Raw genomic sequence first — 12,958 nt, 5'->3', positions numbered from 1 at the left:
TTCTTTTGGGGCTCCACACGTGGCCCATATGGGTCCGCGAGGGTTGTGGCCCGGCGGTGTGGTGGCAGCAACTATGTTGTTGGTGCGGCGGTGGTTTTGGTATTTGTGCGCAGTGGTGGTGGTGGCGTGTAGGGTGTGGTGGTGGCTGGATGTTCATGAACTTGTCTCTTTGGTGCTTTTGCGGCTCGACCAGCGAACCCTTAGATCTGGCGACCATGGTCTTCCAATGCCGGTGGTCTCCTTTGGCAATGGTTGGGCCCCTTCCCCTGTGCCCGGTGAGGTGGAGATGCGAAGGGCTCTGGGCGAAAGCCTTGCTTCCGATGGGGATTAGTTACCGGCGACTATGGTGCGATGTAGCCTCTTCCTTTGGGAGTTGTCGCAAAGATGTTCCTCCTCTCCACTAGGTTGTGGTTGGTCGTTTCTTGGGTTTTCATAGTGGTTGTTGGCGTGACCACCATTTCCAAGGTTTCGGCGGGGAGTTGTGGGTGGTGTCTGGGCGAAAGCTTTATCGGTCGATGGGGGTCGATGATGATGCCTTCGGACATCGTATTTCCTTTTTGAATGCGTCTCCAAAGATCACGTTCACTTCTTTCTGGTGTGGGCGAGTAGGCAGTGGAGTTTGAGTTGGCCGGCTGCGACTTTGTTGTTTCCTTTTTCTTATTTTCTTTTTGTGCTTGTGGTTGGGGTTTTCGCTTGATTGTCCCTTAATCAATTAAGCAGTTGTATGGTTTGTTGCCTAGTTTTCCTTAGGTCAATTTTATTCTTCTTTATGAAATCTTAGGTGCACCCTGCCCTCTTGACGAGGTTTTGTAACATAGAAAATACCTTGCAAGCACCAGATCGAGCAGGACGGGAAGGATGGAGGAGGCCACCCACGTGTTGCTGCTTTGTGCCCTTGCTGCCGAATTGAGGGATCGAGGCGAAGGAGATGAGGTGGTGATGCTGACCTAGTTGGTGTGTACTCTACTGGATGGCGCGAGAAGAAGGCAAGTCGGCGAATTTGTGACCATTATCGTGACCAAGTTGTATGTGTGTACGCATGCTCGTGTGAGAGAGGGAGAGAGAGAGAGAGTCACGCCACCCACCTTCCGCTGCTTCTTGTGAAGAGATTGAGGATGAAGACGACGACACTGTCCGACAGAGGCGTGGTCACGCCTATCGTTGTCTTTGTCATCGCCATCACCCGAAGCTTTCTGGTCCGAAGATGGCATCAATGGCGGCCTCGGAGGGAGGAACGGCCAGGGGAGGAGGATCATGATGGGTGTCCTCCGCATAGGGCACAACCCAGTGGTAGCTAGTCAGCACGTGCCATGTGGCGAGCTTAGCTAGCGAGCCAGACAGCAAAGAAGTGACCGAGCGAGTAAGACTGAAAGGAGCAAGCGCTTTCCCCCCGGGTTTTCCGCTTTATCCGATATTTTTCCTAATTTTTATTTTCCCCAGGTTGTTTTGGTGTTTCATGATTTTCTTTCTTTTTTTGGTTTCATGATTACTTTCATTTTCATCAGCATTGATGCACATGTGTGCTTCACCTTCGCAATTTTTTTCTTTTTTGGTTTCACGTTTTTTTTTCATCTGTCAGGAGCACTGGAGCACATGCATGCTTCATGCAGGAGCACAATTGTGCTTCATGTTTGCGGGAGCACAAACTAGTGCACTTGTGAGCAGAGCGCAGGGAAGACAATTGTGCTTCGTCTGGTGAAAGCACAAATCTAGTATACTTGGGAGCATGGGTGCGCTTCCTACCAGGAGCACAACTGTGCTTCACCAGCGCATGAGCATAGTTTATTGTTGTTGGGAGTGCATGTTAGTACTAACTGAGAGCACATATTTGTTCAAAAAAATTCCATCAAAAATTATCAACATGAGATCTAGTTCGGAGATCTTGATACGTGCAACGGTGAAAACGGTTAGTAACTTTGACGCACAGTTCAAAAGATCTTTCGTTTTGGAAAAAAACTTTTCAAAACAGAACAAATGAAGAACAAACTCACCTATCCCTCCCATATTGGGAAAAATCACTCAAAAACTCATAGTTTGCGACAAGTGGCGCATCCTTAACTAGTGATTTCGGCAAATAAGAGAAGGACGAGGGAGAGGGGAGACGCAGTTGCAAAGTCACGCGAGAAGAGGGGAACACATGTGAATGCGAGGCAGCCTGATATAGACCTGGTGGTTGGATTTTGCTAGTGAAATGACAAAAATACCCCTCTTCTTTGTGATCCAAGCCATCCTTAGCATGATCCTACCGCCAAGTATCTCAAAGCTCAGAGAGTCGGCCTTAATCGACACATATTAGGAAGAGAGATGCAATGTTTGGGCCCTTGGAACCTAGACATGGATTTGCTGAACATGGTTCCACGGGAACCCTTTATGAATAGTAAATCCTGAAAATTAAACTAAGGAAAAAAATGTTTTTCCTTGTAACATACATAGTCGACTTGTATACTCGTGTAAATGACATCAAAGTATTGCTAGGCAAAAAATGAAAAAATCAAAGCTATACTCGAATGTTTGACTGAATAGTAAGGTCGAATTTCTTCAGTGTCATTCCTTCATGAAACTTCACACATGAGGAGAATGGTTGATCAAATTTGATACCCTCAAAATTCAGAACTTTTGGATAACCATGTTCACCTTTGTATTTTTGCTTGGGACCTTTCGTCTTTTACAACAACAAAAAAAACAGAGCCAATTCTTGGTTTGTTAATATATCCTCTGCTGTAATTACAATCTTGTGTACATGTTCTTATCTGGCACACAAGGACCTCACTTCTTATAGAGAAATAAGGCATCCACCTTGGTTTTCGCATAGCAAGGAGAACTGAAAAGAAGCTACATTGAAATCTTACGAAACAGGATGTTCAATCCCTGTGCAACGAAATAGTGTTCCGGTCTTCACAAAGATAAAGGGCATGAAGAAGAAAACTACACCCGTATACACGTCTTTTTCATCGTTCAAGTTTGCTGAGCAAATCTTCAAGACGTGGCAATTCCTTCAAAATGTCGTTCCAGTTTGGCATGCCCTGCAAAAAAAAACAATCAATTGTAACTTTTACCGTTAATCTCAACTTTAGTTAGATTTTAGTTCATTCATTCTAGTATCAATAGGATTAACTCCAACCAAATAAACCCAAAGAAAAGAATTACTCTTCCAGATCTTCTCACACGACCATCAAGACGGAGAATTATGTAGACATCTTCACCAGGAGTGACACCTTCAGATTCTTGCTGGTCACGTATCCAACTGTCCACGGGCAAGTAGATGTCAAGTAAACCTCAAAGATAACAAATTGATGGCACCAAAATTTTAGGAAGTGAGTTTTTGTGTTGCTACAACTACAGCCATGCTAATACCATTAGAAAAGGAGTAGTATAGGACACAAAAAGGCGTTGAGCTGGTAAATCTGCAAATCTGGAGAGCGAATGTATATTACAACAAAGACAAGCTCTAACTCGTCAGATGTTCATACACAACTACAAATGTTACCAGTAACTAGATAATGGCCCATGCATTGCAGTGGAGGCACATATATTTTACCAGGGATCTCATGATTTTGTAACTTTGTTTTATTATTACCATAGTATGTGCTCGGATTTATTAATTAAGTTATTTCCTTTTAAACAATCTTCGTTTTTATATACCAAAAATGGAAGGTGCATTTATAATGCTAAGATTGAACAGGAAATCATGCATTTTCTCGCCCCCCTTCAAAGTAGAATCCTGACTCCACCACTAATTTTAATCATGTTTTTTTATTATATTTAACTTGAAGTATGCAAATATAATTTATATTTATATAAATATAGGAAAATGGTTATGTACTCCTGGGAGTATGTACTCTTGCTCCTCATATACCACACACACACACATATATATACATAAAATGTCTCATGATACAGGCCCAACCTTGTGAATGCATGGGTTCACGACTAGTGTATGTAATTTACGTTGTTGTCTTATGTTGAAATGGTAAGAACATGCAAAATTATTCTACAGTTGCTTAAACATAATACAGACTATGCAGTACAGGAGAAAGGAAAGAAAATTCACCTTTCCCATTGTTCTGGAGAGACAATATCAGCTTTAAATCGAACCTCAGCTCTGAGTCGTGATTTTGCCGCAATAGATTCAGTACGTTTTTCAAAGTCACCCTGCCCAAAAAAAAGTTGCATTGTACTATCAAAAAGATAAAGGTGCTTGAGTATATGTGGATTGCCCAACCTTCTCAACAGTTCAGACTTTTCGTTCTACCCTTTGGTGCATGAAACTTAATATGGTTTCAGAAGCCAAGAGGTTTTGGGTTCAAGTCTCGGCTTTCGCAGTTAAAACAAAAAAAATGCTTGCTCTCTTTTTGTCCACTTTTAGGCCTTTTTGAGCCACATGTGAGAGGGGTTGTTGAAGTATGTGGATTGCCCGACCTTCACCATCTGTTTGTATTCTTGATTCTACTGGTTGGTGCATGAAACTTAATAAAAGATACCAAGTTTTCCGTATGAAAATACAAAATAAGAAGCATGTGACAGTTTTTGGATTAGTAGATATGTAATAATGGTCTAACCCCAATTGAAGGAGCTGATGCAGCAGATCTTGTAGTACCGAAGCCTTTTGGTTTGCCTTGGACTTTTAGTGAAGCACCAAAGATCACAGGAATTAGAAGAACGCCTCGTTTGAGCAGATCAGTTCGGTACCTCTCAGCTCTTTGCATTGCTTGAGTAACAGATGCCTTTGAACCTGCCAATATAACCTACAATACTACTTAATCCACTGGTCACTTAATGAAAATTTAAAAGAAATGTAGCGAGTATGAAAGATGCTAAAAGAATTATACTAACTGGCCTAGAAATGTCCCGGAGTTGCACAAGTTCAGTTATGCGATTGGTTGACAGACGCACAGGTAACCTTGAAAGGGTTTCATTACGAGAGATATTTGTAATCTGCTCTTCTTCTTTCTTGTTTTCCCAGAAAAACAAAGCCACGAGCACGACAATACCTGCAGAGTGCTGATTCCAGAGATTGATTATTTTTTAAGTTTAACAAGCAACATAAATAAGAATTATTTAACAAATGACTGACTTGTAATATAGCAAACATAAAAACAATAATTGAGCCAAGGAATCTCATTAGTATGAACTTCTACAAGATGCACAACTCAGGGAACGAGGACTGAAATGAAATAGCAGTAGTTCTTTGCATTTTCGTATTCCAGCGGTAGCTAGTAAGCATTGATGAATGCTAATACATTTACCAGTAAACAAATACAGAATTATGTAGAGCATTTTTATGTTGAAGCATCTAAGAGTAAATATACAAGATGGTCACCAAGATATCCTAAAAGAACGCATTGGTGTATGCGTGTGGCAGGCACCAACCATCAGGAATGAACATAGCACTGGCAATTGGCAAATGCTTTAATACATTGGCGAATCAAATGAAAAGTCAATTACTATATTTTTTTGGCGGTGGAGCGTGCAACCTGGTTTCAGTTTGGACACCACACCAACACAGAAACTTCTTACTTCCCCCCTTTTGTTTTTGTGATGTAGTCTATTAACTTTTCTTTGCAAGAAGTAAAAAAGTGTTGTGGCATATATTTAAATTTCAACAACTTGAAGTGAATTAGAAGAAAGGGAATAAATAAGTCTGCCATGAATAGTAACGCTTGCCATGGTTTTTATTCGTTACTTGTCGATATATTTTCGTTACTCATAATGAGTCTGGACTTTAAATTGAAAGAAAAGAAGTTACTGTAAATTGAAGTATTTCTATACTTTTTGTTTTGGAAATTTTCATGTAGGTTTGATGCCTCGACTGACTAGGTTGACAACACCCTAAAATCCAACCAGAACAACAAACAAAGTCATTGCTGATGGTTTTTCTTCTAATGCTACTAGTATGCAACAAGATGAACTGTTGACATGTAATGAGGGGACAAATTTGTCAGGTGAACACTGCCTAACTCCTTGCAACACCATTCTTTGAGGATGTGTCAGTTTACCTCCAATATTAATGGCAGCATTGCCAGCCGTTTCCAGAAAATCTGGAGCACCATCACCACCTTGAAGTGCAAATATAAGTCTGGGAATGGTGAAGAATGTTGAAATTCCAGCTGCTGCAATGAACGCCACATAAAAGAACCTCCGGACACCACGAAATGGTGCCTGTACTTCACTAATGAGCTTTAGATCTCTTCGGAACCCAGAACCAATATCTTCTCCACCACGCAATGCCTGAAACGAAATTAGAAGATGTAAAGGATCAAATCTCTGACATCGAACTGGTGGGATCAAGATGTCAACTATGATTAGAAGATAAATTTCTTATCCAGCATATAGCAGAGCAGTGGATTAAGCACAAAGCCTTACCTCTTCTTGAAGTTCCTTAAATTCTGGCGATGCCCTGAATGGCGCCATGTCTGGATCATTAAGTACTGTACCAAATTTGAGATTGTAATCTCGCAAAGCTATTCTCAAGCACTCTGCAGCTTTTTTGCTTTCTTCCCTGGTCCAAACAGATGCATCACAAAAGGAACATAAAATAAATAAGGAAATAAAAAATGTACAAATTCACCAAAGAACTTAACAATGCCATCAGAGAATCTAAACAGTGGAACATTCATCCTATCCAAAATATGCTAACGTCTTGTCTTCTATGTCTAATAGTGAGTTCGAGCAATTTGCTGCCTTGATACATTCAAGTGAAGTGGAGCTGAAAAAGTAGTACTGACAGACACAAAAGTGCTGGTAACAAGCCTAAATGAGTACAACATGTGCATACGGAAACTCCAAGCATAGTATCATAGGTGCCCTCACCTGTACGCATGGCAGCATGCCTTGTTATAGAACGCTGCTTGGGCTTCGGTAGGATTTGGATTCAGCTCTAGGGCATTGTCAAATTGTTCAAGTGCATCCCTCACCTGTGACATGTACACAAAAAAATGAAAAGAGAATACGGAGAATGCTTGAAGATACTGCTGCATTACGACGATTCGAAATGGTTCTCTCCAATTAAATCCATGTAAGAGTTTGCTTATACAATCAACCCTAGAAGGAACTCAACTTCAGAAATGTATTTATGGGATCATAAAGTGATCTAGGCATTAATTCAATCACAGTATGAACCTCCATTGTTAGCAGAGGATGATTTTTTTATCTTATGCCTGCTCAACACCAAGCTACAAGGCACCGCTGGTAGCCGTTTAAGGTGACAGCTCAATACTACAATGATTAGTAGCTTTACAATTATTCTCCTGATGAAGGTAGTTTCCAAACATTTTTCAGTTGAGATAACCAAGAGAAACCCAATTTATACACCCAAATCTGGCATTAACTCACTTAAGATCACCCCAATCACAATGCAATGGATAACATAGAGTGAAACACAATCCTGAAATGGCCTGATTAAGCTCTGGCTAAAAGCTGCTACATCTCGTTCAAAAACAAAAGCTGCTAAATACTTTCACATCTTCACTAGAGTGGCTCCTGCATCCAGATTCCAAACTGACACATATGTATCATCTTGAAGAGCTAACGAATTGCCGTACAATTACTAGCTGATACTGATAGACTTCCTTCGTTTACACAATAAGGATCCCGTGTGACATGAACGTTGGAAAAAATGCGCCTTGGAGTCGTCTTCGCTTACTCTGCCCTTGGAGAAGAACTCGAGGCCGAGGTTGACGCACGACTCCGCCGTCGGAGCCGCCTCGACCTCCTTCTCCGGCGAAGGAGGGGGGGACGGGGGCGACGAGGAGGCGTTGGAGAGAACGACGCTGCTGCGGCGGCGGCAGCGGCGGCAGCGGCGGCGGAGGAGGAGGGGGGCAACGAAGGATAGAGTTTGGAGCGTGGGGTTGGGGATTCCGCCGCCAGCCGAGAGAAGGGAAAGGTGGGGTCGGAGTGCCGCGGCTGCAGGCGCGGCCGCCATTGCCAGTACGGAGGAATTGTGAGGTGGTCGTCTTCCACGTTATCCTGACGACGGTTGTTCTCAGTTTTGTTCTCCGGCAGTAGCGTGTGCACGTGGAATTCTTTTTATGCGGGAAGGAAGAGTTTGTTCATCAACCACACCACTGCTATCTTTCTTACTTAAACTAGCTGAATGCCCGTACGTTGCCATGGGTCAAAAAAGCATTATGATCAAATAATTTTTCGAATTAAAAGATGTATGTCGGATATGATAGGACTGGTTTCAATTCCTGGACAAATTGATTCTCTCCCTCTTATTTCTTCCTAGGCAATCGTCCTATGTCTTCAAAAACTCCCCCTTCATCATTTAATTCTCCTCATCCTTCCTTTCCCTTCACCTTTTTCCACAGTGCCGTGTGGGCAAGCCCTATTCAAAATCTTGTATTTTCATTTATTATGTCATCGATTTAAAATATCATTTGATCTCCTTTTTGAATGGAAACTTATGAAGTACCTCTCACAACTAACTGAAAAGAAACATGAACTTCGATAAGTATAGAAACAAAGAACAAAATCTTATTTTCTCAAAAAAAATAGACCCTCTCAAACAACATATAATACTCCCAAACCCAAAGTTAAATAGACCTACAAGAGATGTATGCTTAATGTAAAACATCTGACTTTTAAGTCACTCTCATAAAAGGTTATTTTTGCATCGATCAAATGACTGGGAGGAGCATCTTGAGTTCAAGTAGTTCTCTCTGAAGGCGTAGGTTGAGTTAAAGGCTGTCCTCTTCCTTCTCAAGAGGAACTCCTGACCTCCTTGAGAATATAAAGAAGCTTAACAAACCAAGCTCGATGTGCCCCTTATCTTGACCATGGACAAATACAAACTTTTGCAAAAAAAAATACAAACTGAAAATTCAAAGTCAGGATGTTAGCGATAGTTAGTTCAAACTCGTACAGCCCAAAAAGCAATAGTTAGTTTAAACTCTTACAGCCCAAAAAGCATATGGTTTGATCGCCTCCAAGTTTCAACATTACCTTGAGCTTTAGACATGCTTTCTGATATTGTAGAGTTACAGATAAAAGCTCCAAGCATGACTGAAAATTGAGAGAGATGTGATGAGTTAGGACTCACAGGAACATTCAGTAGGACAACCAACACAAAAATTACGACGACATACTACCATCGCATGAAATATGTAAATGTGTGTGCATTATTTAGGTTCTCAACATCTATCTCTCATGCTCTTCCGATTTCTTTTCTCCTATCCAAGCATCTCACTGCCAATCTATCAAAAAAATAGCAGCTTCCCACGTAGATGGGGCCTCGATCAGCGACGCGGCGGGAGCAGAAATCAGCCTTCGGGAAGTACTCGTCAAGCTTGATATCGACCGATGACCACCTTGATTGATGACAGTAGCCCGTGAGAAGACGTCACACTCCGGCTCACCGCAGAAGTAATTCTGCACACATGAAGACTTAGAAAAAAAGAATGAACGTCTTAAAAAAAATAAAAGCTACACATATAAAAGTGTAAAAAGGCATAAGGGGGGACAAAATTGTGGAATAGCTCTGATGAATGCACATAAGACTATGCGGCACTTTGATTATCAGAGAAGATTAAATGCTCGTAAATCGTAATGTACCCTTCACGATCATAATCAAATCCTGAGAAAAATAAAAATTGTCATCACCACAAGCCACATACAAGATGTCTAGAAAGCAAATAGCAATGCTCATTTTGACAGGAATCAAATATGACACATTATTCAGAAAAAGAATTATAAGTTCAACGTGCAGGCAACATGATACTAATTTATACACGCACAGTTGTCATGCGTACAGCAGGCGCCATTTGAAAACAAAGTACTCCCCCGGTCCCAAAATAAGTATCTTTGATTTAGTACATGTAGTACAGTTTTATAGTATAAACTGTACTAAACCAAATAAACTTATTTTGGGACGGATGGAGTAATCATTATCGGTATACATAGACAGTTCTTGGACAAACCGAAACCTACATGGAGCTGCAATCATGCATCAAAACTGCCAGTACAAAATACATCCTTTGAATGTTGAAATTTTACGGTTTGGTAGCCATCTGCAATCATGCATCCATTCTCAGAATCATATCATGATTGAAAATCTTCCAATTTGGTAGTCTGCAGATTAATATAACAAGCAACAATTTGAGAGTTGGGAGACTACTTCTGTGCTTGAACTATTCCAAATTGCAGCTATTTTTCAGGAGAAGAACAGGTATGTGTGCCCTGATTAGAAAAGTGTAGACCTCAACAGTGTAGAATTTATCTGTCGCATCAGGAACATACAACAGATGAAAACATAGAAAGAGATCTAGTGGCAGATACTTGTATACATCAGATCCAATGCTTTTACGTAAAACAAACCCCTTACATTAATTGATCAATGGTGATCATCATAATTCACACTAATTAATGGTCAAAATAAAAATCTCACTCGCACTACTGAAAAGCATGCCTGTGAAATACTCGTACACACTTGTCACTTGACTCTAAGACTACATAGTTGATAACTTGTCACTCATCCATTTCTTCCTTTGCTTCATCTGCTTTGCTCAGCTGAGTATATAAGACCACAGTCAGCAAGACTACACTATGGACGACCTTTCTTCCTTCTGCTTCGACCACTTGAGCGCACAACGCATCACTTGAGCGCATCATCCATTTCAGGTCGACGAGCCATCGAGACGACTTGAGCTTGAGCATGACATGCTTCCTGTCTTGCTTCGAGCAGCTCCAAAGGCGGCTTGCTCACATATGAGGGATCGTTGAACTGCATGGTGTCAACTATCCGCTCCACCTCCGGACTAAGTCATTATTGCTGATTCGCGACAGATTGCCTAAAAGTAATAGTATGTTCTAAGCTTATCCACTTCACCAATGGTGATGGAACTACATCGTCACGTATCCAACCAACACTACATCGTCTCATATCCAGCCAACAATATGTTTTAAGTTTATGACATATGTCTGACGAGTCAAATACGTCACTACCAATTGCCTAAAAATGACAGGTACTCCACCAGTCTGAATTCTGAAGGTTCAAGATTGGTAAGTTCTTTAATACAAGTTTGGGGCTCCTCCCATAAATTAAGTGCACACCCAAAGAGCAGAACTGTGATATAATAAAACATGTATGTAGGAACAGTAACAAAAAGTAGTCATATAATTACGCTCATGATGCTATACATCACTGTGGACTTCAACTTGTTCACCAGTCGCGGGACAATGATCGCTGTTGGCAGCAGTATCATCGTACAATAGAAGCCCATCTGCAGGTTGAAGACCATCCACGGGAAAAAAGCAATTTACCTACAGGGTCATGCATGTGATCGAAACTGAAACTCCAAGGCGAGTCTGCTGCAGCGAAGCTTAACAATTCAGGAATGGAAGAGTCAACGACCTCGACGGACACGAGCTAGCGAGGTGGATCAACCAGCCGATGATGGCTCTCATGCCCAACAATCTGAAATTCAAGAAACAATCAGGGCCCATGGAACTGAACAGTTGGTTGCCGGTGTATAGAGGCGGCGCGACGACAACAACACGAGGGTGGCACGAGGGACATCCTGAAGAGGAGAGTGCAGGGCCGGCGGCTAAGGCCACCGCGACCACAAGGCTGACGAGGAGGGGAGCGGCGACGTCCACAGCCAGGACTTCGGCCACCGCGACCACGAGGCTGACGAGGAGGGGAGCGGCAGCGGCGAATCGAGATCTGGGCCGGCGATTTTTCTGAGAAAGGAGAGAGGGGAGAGATGGGATCGGGGCCGAGGGCTGCGGGGGAGATGGGGGATGTGTGGGACGTGAGTTCGTGGGTGGGTGATTCGTGGGGAGAGGTTTTTTCTTTTTGAACGGAAACGAGGGAGCGGTGGAGGTCGGCTCAGGTTTCTTTTATTGATGAACCGCTTGGTTCTTTTGTTTACTTGCCTTTGGTTTTTGGAGGGACTGTAGTATTGAAAAAAAAATCCGTGGGAGGACGTGGGTGGGAGGAGCTAGCGATAGGAGGGGGCGATGGAGGTCGAACCATCACGACGTTCGATCCTCCTTTAATATTAGAGATTAAAAAATTCCTTCCATGCTCTTACACTTGACTTTATTTCAAAGAGAGTTAAATACCGGTCCAATACCGGTCGAGGTGTCTCAACTTGTCATGTGCGGTCAGTTTAATGTCTAAAGTTGTAAAATACATGAAACTGGTGCTCGAACTTGTCCTGCCGGGAAGATCCTGTGTGCCAGTCGTGTGAGGATTTTTTTTTTAGAAAACCCCGTCATATTTTATTTAATCTTATAGGAAAACCCCACAAATCAGTTTTCTTGTAGGATCAAACCTGAGACCTCATGGCCGCGGATTGCATTTTCACGAGCAAGTTGTCCACGCGGCCATATTCTGCTCAGTAGATACTAAGGAGGTCGAACTATATATATGGTGTTGCTATGCAAAAAGAAACTTTGGAGCACGGGCACATGTGCCATTTTTCCAAGTTCAAATAAACGGATTAGTACAGCTAAAAATATTGTGAACTTTTTGTACATGCACACATAGAAGTGTAATACTTCCCTGTGAATTTTCATCAAAATCTGTGTTTTTATGTAAGAGACACAAAAACACAAATACATGCAAAAACCAGCTTGACTTTTTTTTGCCCTTTTTTGTCTTCTTTTGCAGGGTATAATATAACATAATTTCAAACGAATTTTGAAAGTCACTTAGAGCACATGCATGCGTTTTTGTGTAAAAAAAATCAACTTTTTTTGGAACTTTTAAGTGCCAGTTTTTTGCCGTCAAAAATGTACTCAATGTCCATCATGCTCCAAAAATCCGCTTTGGTAGCTATGTACCTCTTCGAGCGAATTTTTTATATATGGCTCTTCTATTGGCCCGCATAGATATTTTTTAAAGTTCTTTATTTTTATTTTCAAAATTTTCACCATTTTAAAATAGAAATGTAAGAAAAAATTACAACTACCATAAACTTACAAGAAAGTGTTACTATATTTGAAAATTGTTCAA

General features: G+C 41.6%; 1 protein-coding gene across 1 annotated transcript; it reads right to left on the bottom strand.

The window, feature by feature from the left end:
* Nucleotides 1-2,581: 2,581 nt before the first annotated feature.
* On the bottom strand, nucleotides 2,582-8,002 carry LOC123077529 (protein LOW PSII ACCUMULATION 1, chloroplastic). Its single transcript, XM_044499808.1, has 9 exons — nucleotides 7,643-8,002; nucleotides 6,811-6,914; nucleotides 6,364-6,499; nucleotides 5,997-6,228; nucleotides 4,834-4,991; nucleotides 4,560-4,745; nucleotides 4,052-4,152; nucleotides 3,148-3,244; nucleotides 2,582-3,023 (listed from the first exon to the last, which is right to left on the bottom strand). Exons 1-9 carry the CDS (start codon nucleotides 7,919-7,921, stop codon nucleotides 2,949-2,951), a joined length of 1,368 nt encoding a protein of 455 aa, XP_044355743.1. The 5' UTR covers nucleotides 7,922-8,002; the 3' UTR covers nucleotides 2,582-2,948.
* Between the last annotated feature and the right edge of the window lie 4,956 nt (nucleotides 8,003-12,958).

Source organism: Triticum aestivum, chromosome 3D (genome assembly GCF_018294505.1).
Source record: "Triticum aestivum cultivar Chinese Spring chromosome 3D, IWGSC CS RefSeq v2.1, whole genome shotgun sequence".
In the NCBI taxonomy this organism is placed as follows: domain Eukaryota; kingdom Viridiplantae; phylum Streptophyta; class Magnoliopsida; order Poales; family Poaceae; genus Triticum; species Triticum aestivum.
The sequence above is the reverse complement of the archived record's forward strand: the minus strand, read 5'-3'. Positions and strand labels throughout refer to the sequence as shown.

Coding starts and splice junctions, on each gene's coding strand:
- LOC123077529 (XM_044499808.1), bottom strand. CDS start 7,921: ATGGCGGCCGCGCCTGCAGCCGCGGCACTCCGACCCCACCTTTCCCTT. Junction 6,500..6,810: donor GCATGCTGCCATGCGTACAG/GTGAGGGCACCT, acceptor TGTTTGGACCAG/GGAAGAAAGCAAAAAAGCTG. Junction 4,992..5,996: donor TGCTGCCATTAATATTGGAG/GTAAACTGACAC, acceptor AGCACTCTGCAG/GTATTGTCGTGCTCGTGGCT.